The sequence below is a fragment of the Pelodiscus sinensis genome, chromosome 5 (genome assembly GCF_049634645.1).
Source record: "Pelodiscus sinensis isolate JC-2024 chromosome 5, ASM4963464v1, whole genome shotgun sequence".
Classification (NCBI taxonomy): domain Eukaryota; kingdom Metazoa; phylum Chordata; order Testudines; family Trionychidae; genus Pelodiscus; species Pelodiscus sinensis.
Genome location: NC_134715.1, coordinates 127,972,584 through 127,993,713, shown reverse-complemented (window position 1 = coordinate 127,993,713; position 21,130 = coordinate 127,972,584). Strand labels below are relative to the sequence as shown.

The 21,130-nt window shown below is 46.7% G+C and overlaps 1 protein-coding gene across 4 annotated transcripts in view; it reads left to right on the top strand.

Annotated features, from left to right (window-relative positions):
* SMOX (spermine oxidase) overlaps positions 1-19,738 on the top strand; it is a 133,708-nt gene extending 113,970 nt beyond the window's left edge. For 2 of the 4 annotated variants that reach the window (XM_006139203.4, XM_075930977.1), the window contains 4 exons: positions 4,763-4,936; positions 9,644-10,343; positions 16,568-16,728; positions 19,291-19,738. In XM_006139203.4, the coding sequence (XP_006139265.2) occupies positions 4,763-4,936; positions 9,644-10,343; positions 16,568-16,728; positions 19,291-19,428 (1,173 nt within the window). In that variant the 3' untranslated portion in view covers positions 19,429-19,738. The remainder of the gene's footprint in view (positions 1-4,762; positions 4,937-9,643; positions 10,344-16,567; positions 16,729-19,290) is intronic. The other 2 variants (XM_075930978.1, XM_075930980.1) reach the window with 2 other exon arrangements.
* Positions 19,739-21,130: the final 1,392 nt, after the last annotated feature.

The following is a 21,130-nucleotide window of genomic DNA, read 5'->3' as shown; positions in this document are numbered from 1 at the left end:
CACAGGAATGGGTGTGTCAGGCTCCTCCTATCCCTCCTACACTCTCCTGTCTCTCTTCTGGATGGGAATTGCAGCTATAGAGACACTGCAGGGGGCAAGTCGTTTAAACTATTTTCTGTAATTACTCCGCAACACGGGGATGTTGAAATCAAGAATATCCAGTTCTGTCAGAGTGGTAGTAGTTTTAATCCAAATACCTTTGACAGGAAAAACTTTCTAGCCAGATATGTTGTCTCTCTGCTTATAAAGCATTACATTTCACTGTGGTACGGTATAAACGAGAAGGCAGCACAGATTCTGGACCAACATGTGATTCCTGGGATAGGCTGTATTTTGTAATGCATCTTTAAGGGCTTTCCTGCCTGTCTTTATTCTGCTAAATTTTCCTTTTGATATGAAATACCAGAGAGATGTTTTTGGAACCATCTAAACAGAAGACTTGATCATTCCAGACAGGCACAAGTGATTTTGGTGGTTGTGTTTTAACAGCTTCCTCCTCACCAACAATAACAGTGATACAACTTGTTGGGTCATGTTGTTATATGAAATGCCTTCTCCAAAAAAATAATTCTACCTGGATATCTTTTGATGAGATACAAGGTTGGCAGATAAAGGTAACAATGCTGAAGTAATATACTTACGATTTCTGTAATGCATTTGACTTAGTACCGCATGACATTGATTAAAAAATTAGAAGTTTATAAAATTGATATGGAGCACATTAAATGGATTAAAAACTGATAGATCTCAAAACGTAACTGTAATGGGGAATCGTCGTCACATAGATAGGTATCTGGGGGGTCCTGCAGAGATGAGTTCTAAGCAATTTAACGTTTTTATCAGTGACCTCGAGGAAAACATAAAATCATCCTGAATAAAGTTTGCAGATGGCACAAAAATGTGGGGATTGGTAAATAATGAGGAGCACAGGTCATTGTTACAGAGCGATCTTGATTACTTGGTTAGCAGGGCTCAAGCAAACAATATGCATGTTAATACAGCTAAGTGTAAATGTATTAGGAATGTTAAATTGAGGTTATTTTAGTAATCGAGTAGTCGATAATTCTATCGCCTACTCGATTACTCAATAAGGGAAGGCAGCCCCGCTCAGTCCCGGCTCGCTCTGGGATAAAACCCCGTTGCGGCTCTGCAATGTAAAGGCAGTAGGAGGTGGTCAGCTTGCCACCCAGCTCCTACTGCATTTTAAATTGAACAGCCGCAGCGGGGTTTGGTCCCCACCTGGTATGAGCTGGGACTGAGCCAGGCTGCCTGCTGGTCCGGCTCCTAAATTTAGGACCCATGGGGGACAGGGGCTGCTTCCGGCAGCAGGGGCAATTGATAGAGGCAGGGAGGGAGACAATGCTGGGGAGAACCGACTTTTAAACCTACTTCCTCCCCCTTGCTGCCTCTGATATAGGCAGCAGAGGCAGGGGGGAATGCGAGTAGCCGACTTCACTACCCGTTAAGCTTAAGCTTATCGGGTAGTTGACTAATCGTCTACTCTCTTACATCCCTAAAATATATGTACCTAGGAACAAAGAATGTGGGCCATACTTTCTGGATAAGGGATTTTATCCTGGGAAGCAATGACTCTGAAAGAGATTTGAGGGTCGCAGTGGATAATCAATGGAACATGGGACATGCCGAACAGTGCGCTGTTATGGCCAAAAGGGCTAACATGGTCCTTGGATGCATAAATAGGAATCATCAGTTGGAGTACAGAAGTTATTTAACCTCTGTTTGGCAGTGGTGTGACCACTGCTGGAATCTGCGTCTAGTTCTGGTGCCCACAATTCAAGAAGGATGTTGATAAATTGGAAAGGGTTCAGAGAAGAGCCACAAGACTGATGAAAGGGTTAGAAAACCTTCCTTTATGTGGTAGGCACAAGGAGTTCAATGTATTTAGCTCAGTATATAAATCGATCAATAAATGGTTAAGAGGTGACTTTATTACAGTCTCCAAATACCTACATGGGGAAGAAATTGTTTATAATGGCTTCTTCAGTCTAGCTGGAAGTTGAAACTAGAGAAATTCAGGTTGGAAATAAGGTGTCAATTTTTAACGGTGAGGGCAATTCGCTGTTGGAACCATTTACCAAGGGTTGTGGAGGATTCACCGTCACTGACAATTTTCAAACCAAAATAGCGTGTTTTACCAAAAGCCGTGCTTTAGGAACTAATCGGGGAGGGGGGGGGGGGGCGTGTGGGGCAGGGAAGGGATAGGGGAGGGGGGAGTTCTTCTTACCTATATTATAAAGGAGTTTAGACTGAGTGTCCAGTCTGACCTTGGAATCTATGAGTGTGTGAAATGGTGGAAGATTCAGCCAGTTGAATGATCTCAACAGGGAATGCTTGGGTGTATCATGGCCGTATACACATGGACACTTGCAAATAGGGTGGCCAGTGGCCATTCACTCATTCCCATTATACTGGTACAGGGATGCATGCTCTTTAGTTTGGTGTTTGATACTAGACAAAACTAGGCTAGGGAGGTTGTGGAATCTTCATCTCTGGAGATATTTAAGAGCTAATTAGACAGACATCTGTCAGGGATGGTCTAGGTGGTACTGGGTCCTGCCATGAGGGCAGGGGACTGGACTTGAAGACCTCTCAAGGTCCCTTCCAATTCTAGTGTTCTAGGATTCCATGAAAACCACATCCAGTTTTGTCTCAGTGCTGGGTGGGGAATAAACAGAAGTGAACGTAAGCAGGTGCACCCTGGTGCAAAAGCCATCAGGGAGCTATCAAAAGAGCTCCCAGGGACCCGGGTTGCAATAGGACAGTACCTGGGAGAAACTTTGTTACTTTTACTGCTGGGAACAACAAACCACCCAAAAAATTGGCTGTCTGGCTTAAAACCAGAGGAGTGGCGTCCCTACCTCTGAATGAGTCACACGTGTACGCTTTGATTTCCGCATCAGAGCACCCCTGTTCCAGTCTATATTGGACTACTGGGTAAAAAATTAAAAAATACAGTCTGTTAGATTTTTTGGGGGGTGGGGGGGAGAAGAGGGAATGTTGATCAACCTATGGATTCCTTTTTTGTTTGGTGAATGTCATGTGCTTTGACCATCATTTTGAATGCGACCTGTCCTGTGACTTGGAACGTTCATTTTGTAGCACAAACTTAACACCAGAGAAGAGAGGCTGAGTCTAAGAGACTGTGACAGGGTAATTAAGGGCCATCAACACTGAATGGGTCGGGACGGGCAGCGCTGGGGCAGGCAGGCGGGCGGGATAAAGGGCCTACCCGCGGTAAGGTAGAGGGGTGGGTTCCCTCATGACCTAGTGGATAGGGCTCCTACCTGGGCTTATACCCCTGTGGAACAATGGGTTTGCTTTGAGCAGCGCTGTTGATTTTGGACATATCTGGGGACTCTCTGCCCTGGAAGTTTGGCAAAGGGGAAATTCTCCAGCAGACGTGCAAGGGCAAGAAAGATGTCAGAAGCTGTGTTTAGATAGGGAATGTCCTGTATGCAAAGAAAGCTATTCTGCTGCCTTGCCTAAGGACAGAGCCCAGAGGCTGGACTCCCAGAGGGGTAGGGAGGACACTGAGGAAATAACAGATTTGTACCTCTTGTGATTTTTTGAAAAGAATAAAGTAAGTGTGTGTGTGTGTGTGTGTGTGTGTGTGTGTGTGTGTGTGTGTGTGTGAGTGTGTGTGTGTGAGAGAGAGAGAGAGAGAGAGAGAGAGAAAATGAATCAGAACTTCCTTGGCCAGGTCGACTCTGAGGAGAAGGTTGGGCTCCGGAGGATCGTGGTGCTGGTTCCAGGGTCTAGGCAGCTGAACTGTGAGATTCCATTGCCTAAGGAGGGTATTGGACATGGGGTCTGCACTTGAGTATGCCTGAAAAACCCGTAGCCAGGTACAGTGACCAGTCGCTATTCAGACCCAAGGGGCTTAGAAGCATGTGGGATTGATGGATGGGTCGATTCACAGCAGACTGGTACCCGTCCAGAGTGCACGTTGGGGGCGGGTTGTGACAAACTAACACAAAATCAGAAATAACAAACCCAGTCCCTCTCCCGACAGAAGAAGCTAATCCCGAAAACCGAGCATTCTCCAGCTCCATTCTCACGCTAACCAAAATCCAAATCCTGCCTGTACGGAAGTTAGTCAGACGTAGGTGCTCTCTGGTTTGCAACCTTTAAAGGGCAACTAGGCCACAGGCACAGCGGCAGTATCTGTACGGTAGCTTGAATAGCAGGGTTTAGCGACATGAGGGTGCCATGCTTGTCCTTTTCTCTGGTGAAAGGTAATGGTGAAACTCCCATATCTGGGAACGACCAACCAACATAGCGTGTTCCTAAATAGGTGCTAGGGAATATTTTGGTAGATCAGAGTTCTTACATGTTGACTTTGACCCTCTGGTTTCCTATCCTCTGCTGATATGTAGAGCTCTGAAGGCATCCCATGAAGGGCAACATGTGATAAAAGAAATGCAGAAAGCCCTCTGGCGACTTTTAGGCTTAAGCCTCCAGCTATGGAATTTGTACCCCCCACCCAATGGGGTGATCCGAGCATCCCAGACCTGGGTGACGAGAGCTGTGCACGGCTAGGGTGGCCAGTTTTGGTTGTCCATGTTTCTGTAGGTTTCATCCCATGATATTATCTTTAATTAAAGATTAATCTTTCCTTCCTGGAGTCCTCAGGACCATCCCGGAGGGCTGGCAACCCTGTGCATGGCTCAAGGCTTGGATTGTTCACTCGAGCTACTTGCTGCGAGTTACTTTCTCCCTCTTTCTATCCTGTCTCTGGCAGGTCTATAACCTGACTCAGGAGTTCTTTCAACGCGGTAAACCAGTCAATGCTGAGAGCCAGAATAGTGTGGGCGTATTCACACGGGATGTGGTGCGCAAACGTATCAAAGCCGATCCAGATGACTCGGAGACCACCAAGCGGCTGAAACTAGCCATGATCCAGCAATATCTTAAGGTATGTTCCAAAAGGCAGCTCAGTCGTGGGACATCAGCGACTCGGATGAGAGTTGTGTACCATCACTGGGCAATTGCATTTGTTATCATGGCAGCTGAGATATTTCTGGTTCGTCTATTACATTTTCCTCATACACTGGACATCTCCACATTGGGCCAGCAAGATATGATGTTTCATCAGTTCAATTAAATTCTTCTGTGTGGTGTCATTCAGTCTGTTATCCTGCCACCTATTAGCAAAAGCCAGCATAGTGCTCACTCCATTTAGGAATGGGTACCTTTTTGCCTCATACCATGGACCACCTGCTGCAGGCAGAGTATCTTTTATCCCCTTTTAACTTTTCTCCAGAGCTTGGAAACCAGGAAAATCCCCACAAACTAAATCCCAAAGCACCTTAACAGTCATTGAAAAGGGGAGAGAGAATCAAAATCAAAGGAAAATTGTATAAACCCATGTGTTCATTAGTCCCTCCATGTTTCTTACCAAGTAGATCCTGTCTTCTCTGTATCTTATCCTGGGGCTGGGATATATGCAGTCCCAAGCATTCCACACCTAATAAATGGTAATAAGTCAGCACTTTGTGTTTTGAAGTTGTAATGTGAATTAAAGGTGTATGAAGAAAGGCAAGGGAGCCACACACACCTCACTCTGGCATGGCAGGCAAGTGCATGTATCCACAGGTAGATGGGAATCTGAGGGAAAGAGAGACCTACGTTCACGCAGGGAATCCGGCACTCCTCCCTGTATGTCATCATTGAATCTGTAATGGCCACTCTGGACCATGAAAGAACCCAGGGCCTTTGTGGTGAGAGAATGGGTGTTAACTCAGGTGTTTTGGTCAAATTCTAATCTGGATAATTGCATTTTGCCTCCCCGAGATTCCTTCTGTAATTTTGGTGCTGAATCCATTGTAATAACTTGCTTTTATTTATTCAGACTTCAGAAAGCTTTTCTGCCATAGTCTCACCAACTTATACAGGTTGGACCTTCCTAGTCCAGCACCCTTGGGACTTGACCAAACCTAGACAAGAGATTTTGCTGGACCAGGGAAGGATTGGCGGGGAGTGGGAGGATGAGCACCAACCTCTCTGCTGGGCTCCCCTCTCCCCAGCAACCTGCCGCTGCTCCAGCAGCCTTGTCGGCCCCGTGAGCTCCAGCAGACCAGCTGGCACTCGCAGCCCTGCAAGCTCTGACGGCCCCGCCAGTGCTCAGAGCCCCACCAGCTGCGGGCTGTGTGCCCCCCCCCCCCACACCATTCCTGGCCCTATTGGCTGCAGTCTCTGCAACACTCCCCACCACATGGACTCCGGCGCCCCCTGGTGCCCGGTGGGCTCCACTGCCCTGCTGGTACCACTGGCCAGTTCTGCTCGTAGCCACCCGCAACCTCTGTGCTGGGACTCTCTAATCCATCAACATCCGCGGTCCAGTTGCCAGACCAGAGAGTCCCAGACCACAGAGGTTCAACCTGTACGACAACTACCTGTCTTCTAGCCCCAGCCTGCAGATTGTCCTGTAAACAGGGAAAGGAGAAGAGCAGACTTCAAAATCCATTAGGACCTCATTCTGTCAGTCTAAGGGTATGTCTACACTACAGCGCTAATTCGAACTAACTTAGTTCGAATTAGTTAATTCAAACTAAGCTAATTCGAACTAACGGATCCAGACTAAAAAACTAGTTCGAATTAGCGTTTTGCTAATTCGAACTAGCATGTCCACACAGAGTGGACCCTGAACCGGCGTTAAGGATGGCCGGAAGCAGTGCTGGCAGGGCATCAGAGGAGGACTTAGAGCGTGGAGCTGCTGCCTCAGGCTAGCCGAGGGCTGTGCTTAAAGGGACCCGACCCCCACCCCGGACAGACAGTTCTCAGGGGTTCCCCGTGTGCAAAGCAGTCCTGTCTTGGAGTGCCCTGAGTGCCCACACTGGGCACATCACAGCACTCGGCCATCAGCCTGGCTGCACTTGCCGCAGGCTGCCATCTAGGGACAGGAGGCAATTGGGGGGCTGCAGGAGAGCTTCCACCCCCAGAAACCCGCAGAGCCAGCCCAGTCCTCCCCATTGGGGGCTCGTACCCCATTCCTCCCTCACCTCCTTCCACTTACCCTTCCCTAGCCCCCCTTCCTGATGTACAAAATAAAGAAAACGTGTGGTCAAAAATAGAATCTCTCTTTATTGAACAAAACTGGGGGAGACTGGGAAAAGGAGGTGGGAGAGGGGAAGAGAGAGGGTGAGAGAGGGGGAGGGCAACTAAAATGATCAGAGGTTTGGAACAGGTCCCATATGAAGAGAGGCTAAAGAGACTGGGACTTTTCAGCTTAGAAAAGAGGAGACTGAGGGGGGATATGATAGAGGTCTATAAAATCATGAGTGGCGTGGAGAGGGCGAATAAAGAAAAGTTCTTCATTAGTTCCCATAATAGAAGGACTAGAGGACACCAAAGGAAAGGAATGGGTAGCAGGCTTCAAACTAGTAACAGAAAGTTGTTCTTCACAAAGCAAAGAGTCAACCTGTGGAACTCCTTGCTGCAGGAGGCTGTGAAGGCTAGAACTAGAACAGAGTTTAAAGAGAAGTGAAATAAAGTCATGGAGGTTGGGTCCATGGAATGGTATTAGCCAGGGTGTAGGAGTGGTGTCCCTGCCCAAAGTTTGTGGAAGGCTGGAGAGGGATGGCATGAGACAAATGGCTTGGTCACTGTCTTCGGTCCATCCCCTCCAGGGTCCCTAGTGTTGGCTGCTGTTGGCAGACAGGCTACTGGGCTAGATGGACCTTTGGTCTGACCCAGTACGGCCATTGTAAGCTCAGGGCTCAGGGTCGGGGGTCTCAGTGGACCACCTTGATTTTCATGCACACCTGCTCCTGGGTGGCCAGGCTGGCAGCTCTCCTGCCCTAGACGGCCGCTTTCCTGTGCCTAGTGCGGAGGTCGTGGACGAGGTCCTCGATGTCCGCACTAGACCAGGCGGGTGCCCGCCTCTTGCGGTCCCGGGCAAGCTCCCGGGAGCCGCCAGCCTGGTCCCGGGAAGAGGGGGAGGGCTGGGGGGCATCGGCTGGCTGGCTCGAGCCGTGCCAGGTGCAGGGTCTGCTAGCTGGGTGCTGGCAGGCTTGCACCTGGCACGGGCATCGTAGCCAGCCCGTGCCCCTTTAAGGAGTCCGGGGCCGGGAGGGGGGCAATAGCGTTTCCCTGGTGTTGGCCAAAGTGGCCACCAGGGAAAGCTGGGGAGGGCTAGCCTCCCACTAGTTCGAATTAAGGGGCTACACACCCCTTAATTCGAACTAGTAAGTTCGAACTAGGCTTAGTCCTCGTAAAATGAGGTTTACCTAGTTCGAACTAAGCGCTCCGCTAGTTCGAATTAAGTTCGAACTAGCGGAGCGCTAGTGTAGCGCCTAGCAAAGTTAATTTGAACTAACGTCCATTAGTTCGAATTAACTTTGTAGTGTAGACATACCCTAACTGAGTTGATAGGCATTCAGGGTATTATGCCAATGAGTTAGTGCCCATAGAAGACTGCAGGATAGGTAAAGCACCTGTCTGTTGTTCCAAGTAGTATACAGTAAATTAAATACAAAAAAGACAAAAGCCCAAATATAAATGATATAAACATTTACTGTATTACTGTAGCTCTGAGAGTGGTCAAAGCTCTTTGCGTCTTTCAGAGAGGTTTATAAAATCATTGCAGACTCTGCATGGGAATTAGGCAGCATTTGCTGTAGTGGACAAGTTCTTCAGGAAAAGATGTATTTAACATTTAGACCTAGATCTTGCAGCTGGACTGACACTGCTGCTTGCATGCCCATGCAATGCCCCAGCGGGGGCAGGAGCCATAGGTTGCATTTTCAAGGTACTTACTGTGTCCTCTCTACCTGTGAAGTGCTCCACACAGCTTTGGGTCTTTTCAAATAATAATTTGACTGTGCGCGCCTGGCATTCCAGTCCACCTGAGCATGCAGACAGTGGCTTACCGTAACTAGGAATGCAAAGCTTACTGTGTGGATTCCCCATGGTGAGAGGAGGCTGGTCTGCTAGGGCTATAAACGAAGACAAGCCTAGGTAGTTAGCTAAAAGGTGAGATGGTATAAAATGGTTACAGATGTGTAGGATCAAATCCAGCAATTAGAAACTTGGGAAGAGAAGCTGGGAAGGATCTAAGGCCACCATTCCGCAGACCCCACTGGAAACTGACCACAAGAGGCAGGCGTAACAGCCTGCCATCAAACAGTGGGATCAGTGCTAGCAATCGCTATGCTTACCAGTTTAGATGGGGGCCCCCAAAACCAAGACTTTGCTAATCAAAATACAGAGAAGATTGGCCCCCCAACCTCATCATGTCTTTCCCTTCCACCTGATCATTGGCACATGTCCTCTCTGCTGCAGAGCATTAGCTGGTTGGATGCTAACGTTCATGCTACACTGAGATCTGCCTCTGAGGGGGTAGCCCTGAAATCCTTTTGTTCTTATGTCTTCTTGTAGAATGGGAATCTCTGTCAGCCAGTGAAAAAAGTGTTTAAATAAGCGTGGCTGCAGCCTCAGTTTGAGCAGCACTTCCTCGCTGGTCCCTGTTCCATGCTCCACCCCTTCTCTAGCAGAAAAGTTCACTGGGACACAGGAGTCCTGGGTTCTATTCCTGGCTCTGCTGTTCACTCGCTCTGTTCTGTCTGTACCATGGGGAGGCGGATAGCTCTTTGGAAACGTGGTGTTGTGTTGCTTTCACTAGGTGGAGAGCTGTGAGAGCAGCTCTCATAGCATGGACGAGGTCTCGCTCAGCGAATTCGGAGAATGGACTGAAATTCCTGGGGCCCATCACGTCATTCCTTGTGGTTTTATCAAGATTGTGGAGATCCTGGCCCAGGCCATTCCAGACTCGGTCATCCAGCTCCGCAAGTCAGTCAGGTGCATCCACTGGAACCAGTTGGTCACCAAGGAGATCGAGCGCGTGGCCGACCACAACAGTGACCGCCCCGAGGAGGACCAGGGCTACCATGTCTTTGTGGAATGTGAAGACTGTGAGTTCATCCCTGCCGACCACGTCATCGTGACCGTGTCGCTGGGAGTCCTGAAGAAGTATCATGAGAGCATGTTCCACCCAGGCCTGCCTGAGGAGAAGGTGATGGCCATTCAGAAACTGGGCATTAGCACCACCGACAAAATCTTTCTGGAATTTGAAGAGCCCTTCTGGAGTCCTGAATGCAACAGCATCCAGTTCGTCTGGGAGGATGAGGCAGAGAGCGAAAGTTTGACTTACCCTGAGGAGCTGTGGTACAAGAAGATTTGCAGCTTTGATGTCCTCTACCCTCCGGAGCGGTATGGCTACGTGCTCAGTGGCTGGATCTGCGGGGAGGAGGCTTTGATCATGGAGAAGTACGACGATGAAACTGTGGCAGAAACGTGCACTGAGATGCTACGTAAATTTACAGGTCAGCAATGCTCTTGTTCCTTTTGTTGGCGGAGAAGAAAGGGGCGGGGGTCTTTTGGGGAGAGAGAGGAAGGAAATGCAGGGATGTAGTCAATAGCTCCTTGGCTTTTGTTTCCTTCTGAAAGGCCGTGCAAAGGCTTTCGAAGCACTCGCTGCAGAGTTGCATGCCACGTACGCCTCTCAGTGCCACTGCTTGGAAGGCTTGAGGGTGCTTGGAGTCTCATTTACATAGACATGGTGATACCTGGAGCACGCTGCATCCAGTGGGGGAGGAGGGTTGAGTTCGGTCAGACGCCAAATACCGTTTTCTTTTTTTATCTTCCATATCATTGTGTCAACTTAACAGTTACGGCAACACGCTCACATTCAAGATTCCCAGGGCTAGTAAATCAGCACAGCTCCATTAAAGGCAATGGAGTTACACCAATTGAGACCAGCTGAGAGTCTGATGTTGGAACTCTCTCTCTCTCTCTGACTCCCACTCACTGCATGTGTAAGTCACATGGGACTACATTTTCAAAAATGAACCCCCCAAAAATGAGTCACTCTTTCAGTGGCGCTGAGGAGACATCTCTTTAATCTTCTCTGCCAGTAGTTTACACCAATGAAAATCAAGGAGCACCAAAAATGAAGGCACCCCAAATTAGTAACCTTTTAAAAATTCAGGCTGTAACAAGTCCGCTTGTCAGTTCTGCACTGCCCTGCCTTGTTTAGCTGAGGGAAGGGGTATGTTTGTGACGTTTAGTTCATTTGTGCTCGTAGGACTCTGTGGACTCCTCACAGGAAAAACGCTGTATAAATGCCAATACAAATCCTCACCCAGTCAGTGTTTCTAGTGGGGATTCCCAGGGCTGGTTCTTGGCCATACGCTATTTAACATTTTTATCAGTGACCTGGAAGAAAACATAAAATCATCTCTGATAAAATTTGCAGGTGTTGCAAAAATTGGGCGATTGTAAATAATGCTGAGCTCAGCTCGTTGTTATATAGAGCAATGTGGATCTCTTGGTAAGCAAACAATTTACAGTTTAATACAAATACATGTAAATGTATACATCTAGGAACAAGGAACGCAGTGCGTACTTTCCCATATAATCCCCCAGGGTTCGGCCCTACCAAATTCATGGTCCATTTTGGTCAATTACATGGTCATAGGATTTTAAAATAATGAATATCATGATTGCTACTATTTAAGTCTGAAATTTCACAGTGTTGTAATTGTTGGGGTCCTGGCCCAAAAAGGAGTGCAGGGGTGTCACAAGGTTATTGTAAGGAGTGTTACCCTTACTTCTTGTGCTTCTGATGGCGGTGACACTGTCTTCAGAGCTGGGCAGCTGGAGAGAGGTGGCTGCTGACCATGATTGCCGTTCTGAAGGCAGAGCTGCTGCCGCCAGCAGCAGCACTGCAGTAGGGATTGCGTGGTGTGGTATCGCCAGCCTTACTTCTGCACTATTGCCTGCAGAACTTGGCCATCAGTCAGCAGCTGTTGCTCTCCAGCTGCCTGGCTCTGAAGGCCTCACTGAAGTCCATGGCAAAACGCTTCTTTACTTCATTCAGACTGGACTTTCATCCCGTGTCTCCTTTTTAGTTTTGCACATCCTGGAGTTCCCCCTCGCCAGTCACACAATGGCCTAGTCAATGGGAAAGGGCAGCTGTTACTTGTTTTGCCAGACACCTTCCCCAACACTTCCGATGAAAACATTCAGAAAGTATTTAGCAATACAGATTTTGATGTCTAAGTTTGGTCAACATTTATTATTCCTCAAGGTAGGTGTTGGCTCCGACATCCTTTGTCAATTCTTCTCGCTCCAGTCATCAAGTGCCCACCGAAGTCAATAGGAGTTGAATTGGGACCTAAATCTTGATATGGATGTAAATCCATACCTTGTAATAAGTGGGTCTCATTAGTGACCACAACAGGACAGAAGTTAGTTGATGACTTAGTTGATTTATTTTGCAAGTACTGTAGCAGGGTCTCTTGGCCAGTGGTTTGTTGCTGGTTGAGTCACCTGGATACTTCAGAGCCATTTTTGGCAAGGAATGTGGACAGATAGCAGCAGCCCTGTGGGGGACCAAGAGCAGCAGCATGCACACTGACCACCCTGCAGGGTTAGTGGAGGCACACGTGGGATCTTGCTCAATCGGTTAACCAGTTAAAATTTACCTGGTTAATGGATTAATTGGGATTTTACATCCCCTATTTCTGGCAGTAGATTGAATTCCTTTGGCAACTTTCACCCTAAAAGATGCCCTCTTGCTTAGCAGTCTGAAGGTTCACGTGGCAAGCATTTCTCATCATGCACAGTGTTAAAAACGGTCATGTGGTACTGGAAAATGCTACGCCATGGCCACTTCCTTCTCCTCCAATCCATCTACAGCCAGATCGGGCCTTACATACAAGCAAGACAAAGGTCCAGCTTGTGGCCTGAGCAACTCATTATTTATGTCCCACCTCCATCTGTGGGAAAAACACTTACAAGGCTCACTTTTCCATTCCCAGTACCTAGGAACTGCAAGGTTAATCCAGTCTGGACCACACTCCACTGCATTCCATTCATCTCCTCTTGTTCCCACCTCAGCCTCCACTGTGATTATAAAACAGCCACATCCATTGAACCTAATCTTATAAATAATCTTGCTTGCCATTGTTCCTCCTGTTTAAAGATCCCGAGCTTCTTTTTCTAAATTATCTTATTCCATGGGCCCCAAATTCTTCAGCCTTTCTCCTCTCCTGCTTTGAACCTAGCCTCTTCCATATAAGGTTAGCTACCCAACACTCTCTCCTTCTCCTTCGTCATCTTCTCTTCCTTGCAGGGAAACATAGTTTGGAACTTAGATGTCCACTACAGTGGCTCTTCTAAATGATAAGAGACCTACCCAGCATTCCCAAGGTTCCTCCTCCATCCCTGGTGTACCCCTCCTTCTCAAGCACTTAGCGCTGCAGCGAAAAGAGAGTCCTTGGAGCATTTCCGTTACGCCTTGTGTCCACTTCCGCCAGTGAAATGTTCATGGTTTGAGTCATTTCCCCCCGCCCCCTAAGCAAGTCTATTTAATCTATGGGAAAGGTTTTCACAACTCCTGTGGCTATTCCTCCAAACCTCTCTGGAATAACGGTATTCTTTTCATTCATTTCTGAGGGGTGAATTTTGGGGCTCCATAGCCATACTTAGAGCTAGTTATCCACTGTTGATGCTTCACTCTTCTTAAATCGCTTTTCGGGGGCTTCCAACATCTACATCTGGAGAGTTTGGCCTTAACTGCTCTGTGTCTGTTTAAAATGACTGCACCCGCCTTGAGTCCTCTGAGTGTTCACCTGGAATATACAGGTCCTGAGACACTGGGCACCCACACAATTCACAGCTGCATTCTTTCCCAGGGAGCAGTGTGCGCTGGCCTATCAGTGTCACCTCAGGATCACCACTCCACCTAACACACAGCACTTAGAGACGTTTGTAGGGCATGCAGGAGTATGTTTATTGGACAAGGAACACCCCTTACCCTAATGGGAGAAGAAGCAACAAGGGTTAATGGAAACAAAGGATTACAAATCCAATCACTACACACATTCTAGAGCCTAATCGGGTAATTAGCAAGTTGTCCTCCTGGTAAATAAGGTATTCCCCCCCCCCCCCCCCCCAAGTCCTTCTCACAGCTGAATGGCTGAGACCAGCTGGGGGATGCCAGGGTGCCTCTCTGCACCCCACTATGTAATAGACCGGCTCTATGCTCTTCACCTGTAAACGGAGTTCTCCCCTTGCTGTTCACTTCTTCCTAGTAATGTTTTCTTTTGAAGTCCCTGCAATCGCCTAGTACCATTTGACTCCGTTTGCAAACACATTCCTGTTGTAAAACAAGCAATACACACTGGGTCAGCACACACAATGTGCCGTATATAGACACATCTCCTTATATATTGCCCACTCGGACATTTTACAAAGGTTATGATGACCTGTTGTGATGCAGTAATAGAAATGTAGCCGTGTTAGTCTGGTGTAGCTGAAGCAAAATACAGGACTATGCAGCACTTTAAAGACTAACAAGATGGTTTATTAGATTATGAGCTTTCATGGGCCAGACCCACTTCCTCAGATCAAGTAGTGGAAGAAAAGAGTCACAACCTTTGGTATATATGATTGTGACTATTTTCTTCCACTACTTGATCTGAGGAAGTGGGTCTGGCCCACGAAAGCTCATCACCTAATAAACCATCTTGTTAGTCTTTAAAGTGCTGCATAGTCCTGTATTTTGTTGTGATACAGATTTTCAGCAGAGACATGGAGTGATTCTCTTTAGTGGAGAGGTATATAAATACTACCCCCAGAGCATACCTCTAACCCTTATGCATCTCTGAGCTTTCTACAAGTTGGCATCAAGAGGTCCTGGGGTCTCACACTCTGATGCTAATGATGACCACAGTCTTTTCACAACCATTGTCTCTCCATTTGAATCGCACATCTGTGGCCCTCTCTTAGGAGTTTCCACATCCACATCAATGCATTTGTTTGATCTGTGGACAAACCGAATGGCCAGATCTCTGTAAAATATGTGATGACAGTTGGATGAGTTTCTTGACATGTTTTCAGCTGAGTTGCGCTTCCTTGCCAGGCTGAGGTAGTGTTCCTAATTGGCTTTCTTCCTCTCCAAGAAAGGACATTGTGTCTTTGAGTTTGTCTTTCACGTTCCTATCTTCCCTTAAATGGAGCCTCCCTCTGTCTGTCTGCAGTGACTGGACAGGAGGAAGTTAAAGACACTATCGGATTTCTGCTGCAAAATTGTGGGATAATCTGTTTCCTGGTCAGCATTCCCCTCTCCAGTTGCTCACCCCAAATAGAACAGCTTTCTAACATGCATATTGGCACGAATGCATAGTGGATACTGCTGTTTGCCTATGTGTCCACTGCACTGCAAAGTGGTCAAAGCACAGGGCTGAAGGTAAGGAGGTCTCAGATCTGCATCTGGCTCAGCCAGATACTTCAGGGTGACACTGGGCAAGTCACCTGATATGTGAATGATGCTACTTCTGTCATGGGGACGTGTGGCCCACGAGGGTGTACTTTTGCAGATCTTCAAAAAAGAAATATCAAGTTGGGTTTTTTTCCACCGGTATCCAAGTTGTTGCTTTGTTAAGCGCACTGGTTTTATCAGGCTCGAGATATCCCAAACTCTCTTCCTTCCACAAATTCAGTAGCTGCCTGGCTTCTGTAACATGTTTGCCTACTCCCTGGCAGCCTCTAAATGATCTTTTTCTAATCTCTGTCCCTGCTTTTGTGTGATTCTCAATTTAAAATTCAGTCCTTGTTGTAAGGGCAACGTCATGTTCCCAGCGTTATCATGTTGTGTTATTGTTCTGCTGTGTATTGACGCTTGCACCTAAAGGCCTCTGGGCACCTTGAACAATATAAAATGAGAACAGGCACCCTTTACAATACGAGGGCAACAAAAGCTCATTTCTAGCCACCTCCTCTTATTTGCATTGGCACCGTGCAATACATTGTGTGACTTCTGGGTAAGCGCGGTGGAATGTGCTCTGTAAGAAGACTGAAGAGTGGAGCCGTATTTGTGTTGTGTAATGGCAATTGCCATATGTTCTCTTGGGCTTCTACTCAACCCTTTCAAAATAAAATGTGACAGCAGTTTCCTTGACAAATTTGCTCTCTTAAAATGTGGCTTCCGATTTCTGCACAGCTCAGACACGTAGGGGCTTTTCGCTTCAAACCCAAGTCATTGCCTGTAACTATTGCTGGGCCTGCTCCCAGTTTTCCTGGAAGAGTGGATTTTGAGTTCTTTTGCTTTAACCCTGCCATGTCACTGAAACCTACAAATGGCTGGATAGCTGTGGTTTGACTGGGCAGGTTTAAGAACCTGTACTATACTTGAATCCCGTTGGTTGTCAGTTCAATAATGTTTTGTTCTGTTAGGCCACAAGATACGCTTCTGGGAAGGAACTTTCTGTTGTACTCCCGCCTAATATTCCTCTAGCATTGTAAGCACACAATGGGTGAGCTGTAACCAGAAGCATAACCAGCTTCTGTTCCCAAGAGAACTGTTTTAGGCCCATTCTATATTGTTATCAGGCTCAGCATGGATAGGCAAGTATTTTGAAGAAATAACCGCCTGCGTGGGTGGGTTGCTGGGCTCCCCAGTGCATGAATCCCACGCCTTGGGCATATCAGTGTTGCAGCTGCTTTGCTCAGGACTGTGTTTTCTCCTTTGGTTTTGACCCAGGGAATCCAAACATTCCAAAACCTCGCCGTATCCTGCGGTCCTCATGGGGCAGCAATCCCAATTTCCGGGGATCCTATTCTTACACCCAGGTTGGGTCTAGCGGGACTGATGTGGAGAAACTCGCTAAGCCACTGCCTTACACGGAAAGCTCCAAGACAGTTGTAAGTACTGAACGCCAGGATGGCGAGAGATGGTTTTGTTCATGACTTAATTAAGGGGAGGTGCTGTTTCCCAGCTCGCTACGTTTCCTGATTTGTAGTCTACATTCGATAGAGTATTTATACGGATGTGTGCATGCCTCCATTCTCCTGTCTTCGCAGTTCTTTGTTTTGTTCACCTACTGGAAATCTGCCCTCAAATATGCTAAACCTGTGCTTTGGATGATTTTATTCAGAGTGGTTTTGCCTCCCTGCTTCACCTGCCTGTTCTTTTGGCTACTGCTTTTGGGGGTGGCTCGGGGGAATTGAACACACAGAGGCACCTTGGGACACTTGCTCTCCATCAGCTGGGGCAGGCTCCTGTAAAGCGAATCTCAGGTTGGACGTGGTAGTCTTATATATTTTTGAACACTGCTTTCTCTGTCAGTGCTAGGTGCAAAGTCCTATTTTAAATTTGGGGTGCAAACGGGTAACCGGTTACATGGTCACACAGTAAGCATCAGGAGATGTTTGTAACCGGTGATGCTTGTAACCGGTTTACCGGCAGCCTCTCAGGGCTGGGAGCTGGCAGCCGGGAGCCTTGCAGGGCCAGGAGCATCATCAGGTGATGCTTGTAACCGGTTTACCTGCAGCCCCGCAGGGCTGGGAGCTAGCAGCCAGGAGCCTTGCAGGGCCAGGAGCTGGCAGCTGGCAGTCCTGTGGGGCTGGCAGCCCTGCCCATGGGTGGCTGGAACAGGCCCCCACCTATGGGATCCCACTTAATCGGTTAACCTTTTAAACAACATTTAACAGGTTAACTGATTAAACAGGATTTTACATCCCTGTTTGAAATGGTGGGTGTTAAGCAGTGATTGTTTATTCATTTTAAAACACCTTCTTTTTTTCATAGTGTTCCTGGGAAGCAGTGACTCTGAAAAACATTTGGGGGTCATGCTGGACAGTCAGCCGAATGTGTTCCCCAGGGTGGTGCTGTGGTCCAAAGAGCTAAAGTGATCCAGGGATGCATAAACAGGAATTGTGAGGAGGAGTCAAAGTTATTTTATCCTGGTATTTGGTTCAGTGCGAACGCTGCTAGAATCCTGTATCCTGTTCTAGTGTCCGCAACTCAAAAGGATATTGATAGATTGGAGAGGGTTCAGAGAGGAGCCGGGAGCGTGATTAAGAGATTAGAAAAAGATCAAGCCGTATAGTGATAGACTCAAAGAGCACAATCTAGTTAGCTTAACAAAGAGAAGGTTAAGAGATGATTCATTACAGTCTATAAGTATCTGTGTGTGGAACAAATATTATTAATAATAAAGGGCACTTCAGTCTAATAGAGAAAGATGTAACATGATCTCTAAGGGTGGAAATTGAAGCGAGACAAATTCAGACTGAAAGCAAGGTGTGCATTTTTAACAGTGCAGGTAATTAACTATTGGAACAAGTTAACAAGGTGGATTCTTCATTACCAGTGATTGCTAAATGAGGAGAGGATGTTTTGTCCGGAAGCTCTGTGCTAGGAATTATTCTGGAGACATTTCTTGCCCTGTGTTATACAGGAGGTCAGAGTAGATGGTCACGGTGATCTCGTCTGGCCTTTGAAGTGGCACACCTGTGAATGAATGTGAAAGCTGGCCTAAACTGAGACTTATCCTGAGGGCTAATTCAGAGCAATGTATGAAGAGCTCCTGTGGCTGCGCTGCTGTATGAAACGGATCCCATCTTTCCCTTGTTGTGTAGCTCATGAGAGTTCATGTGTGTGTGATAAATTGTTCTTCTCTGGCACTCCTAGCTGTGTGAATGTAGCTCTAAGAAGACATGTGAGGTGTCAGCCACGTCTGTACAATGTCCCAGGCTCGCTTGCTTTGTCTCAGGATCTAGGACCCCTTTCTAGAGAGATGACTTGTCAAACCAGTTTCTCTAATTCTGTCTCTTCTTTTGGCTATATGGTTTTTTTTGGTATAATTGTAAGGAGCAGAGGTACCTATTAAAAAGAGTAGTTGAGTTTTTGAATCATATAAATTCTGTGAACATCTCTGCTTCCAGTAGAATTCACCTCCTGAAGCCCTTCAATCTCTCCCATGTGCGGGAATTTAATTACTAAAATCCCAAAATGAACTAGGCCTCTTTCATATGTGATCCTTTTAACAAGTGCATAGATACCTTGGTGAGAGATGCTATAAAATCGAGAGACCAGCATTCCCTAATCCCAAAAATCTGGTGGCTTTTGATCAGATTTTGTCATCCTGGGAAAAATTAAACTCCACCCTTAAAAAGAATACAGTGAACATGGCATCATTTGGATGAAAGAAGGCCTCAGCAAAGAAAATAGATGTACTGCAGCGAGTTAAAAAATGACTTGCACAAGTACAGCGACGTTGGTGTTCTCTAAGCTCACAGGGGATGGTACTACCCACTATCCAGTACATATTTGGCACTCACAACTGGCATGTCAGTTTTTCCCGTGGTGTCCACAACAAAGTGGATGTTAATTTTGAGAATGGAGGAGGACAGTGGAATGTTTAACACTTTCCCAGAGCTGTAATTGATGGAACTTTCCTGACTTTCTTTTCCCATCTCCAGCCTATGCAGGTGATGTTTTCGGGGGAGGCCACTCACAGGAAGTATTATTCCACTACCCATGGTGCTTTGCTTTCTGGCCAGAGAGAGGCTGCTCACCTCATTGAAATGTACCAAGACCTCTTGCAATGCAGGAACTGAAAGGCTTAATGTTGGAGAAGAACCACTAACTCGTGATACCTTTTACAGTTGTGTGTAGGTTTTTTTAAATTAAGAGTAGGACAATTTTTATCTTTTTATATAAAAAAGCCCTAACTGTTTTAAAATGTAGTCACCGGTAGCTTATTTCCATTACTGTATTGTTAACAGGGGAGGGTGCTCTTTCTGTATGGTAAACTGTATTATGTGTGCGTGCGTGTCATTTTAATTTTAATTGCACTTTCGGTGCCTCTTCAATTTTTATTTCTGTATTGTAAGTGCCTTCTCTTCTAAAATAAATGTTGTAATAAAATACCTGAGTGTTATGGTACATCCTGGGCACTTGTTTTGGGAACTTGTGCTCAATACTGTATTTTTCTCTTTCCAAGATATTATAACAAAGGTTCTGAAAGAACTCAAATGTGAAATTGCGGAACTAATTAACTGTGGTTTGTAACCTATCCTTTAAATCAGCTTCTGTACCCAAGGACTGGAAGACAGTTAACATAACACCAATATTTTAAAAGGGCTCTAGACATGACTCTGGCAATTACAGACCGGTAAGTCTAATGTCAGTACTGGGCAAATTAGTTGAAACAATAGTAAAGAATAAAATTGTCAGACACATAGAAGAACATAATTTGTTGGGCAAAAGTCAACATGGTTTCTGTAAAGGGAAATCATGTCTTACTAATCTATTAGAGTTCTTTGAAGAGGTTAACAAACATGTGGACAAGAGGGATCCAGTAGATATAGTGTACTTAGATTTCCAGAAAGCCTTTGACAAAGTCCCTCACCAAAGGCTCTTGCGTAAATTAGGTTGTCATAGGATAAGAGGAAAGATCCTTTTATGGATTGAGAACTGGTTAAAAGACAGGAAACAAAAGGTAGGAATAAATGGTAAATTTTCAGAATGGAGAGGGGTAACTAGTGGTGTCCCCTAAGGGTCAGTCCTAGGACTAATCCTATTCAACTTATTCATAAATGATCTAGAGAAAGAGGTAGGCAGTGAGGTGGCAAAGTTTGCGGACGAAACTGTTCAAGACAGTCAAGACGAAAGCAGACTGTGAAGAACTTCAAAAAGATCTCTCCAAACTGAGTGATAGGGCAACAAAATGGCAAATGAAATTTAATGTGGATAAGTGTCAAGTAATGCCCATTGGAAAAAATAATCCCAACTATACATACAATATGATGGGGGCTAATTTAGCTACAACTAATCAGGAAAGAGATCTTGGAGTTATCCTGGATAGTTCTCTGAAAACATCCAAGCAGTGTGCAGCGGCAATCAAAAAAGCAAATGGGATCTTAGGAATTACAGGCAGTCCCCGGGTTACGTACAAGATAGGGACTGTAGGTTTGTTCTTAAGTTGAATCTGTATGTAAGTCGGAACTGGCGTCCAGATTCAGCCGCTGCTGAAACTGACCAGCGGCTGACTACAGGAAGCCCGAGGCAGAGTTGCTCTGCCCCGGGCTTCCTGGAATCAGCCGCTGATCAGTTTCAACAGTGGCTGAATCTGGACGCCTGGGACAGAGCAGCTGGGGTGCTGCCGGGTAGGTCCCCGCAGCACCCCAGCTGCTCTACCCCAGGCGTCCCCAAGTCAGCTGCTGCTGAAACTGATCAGCGGCTGATTCCAGGAAGCCCGGGGCAGAACAACTCTGCCTCGGGCTTCCTGTAGTCAGCCGCTGGTCAGTTTCAGCAGCG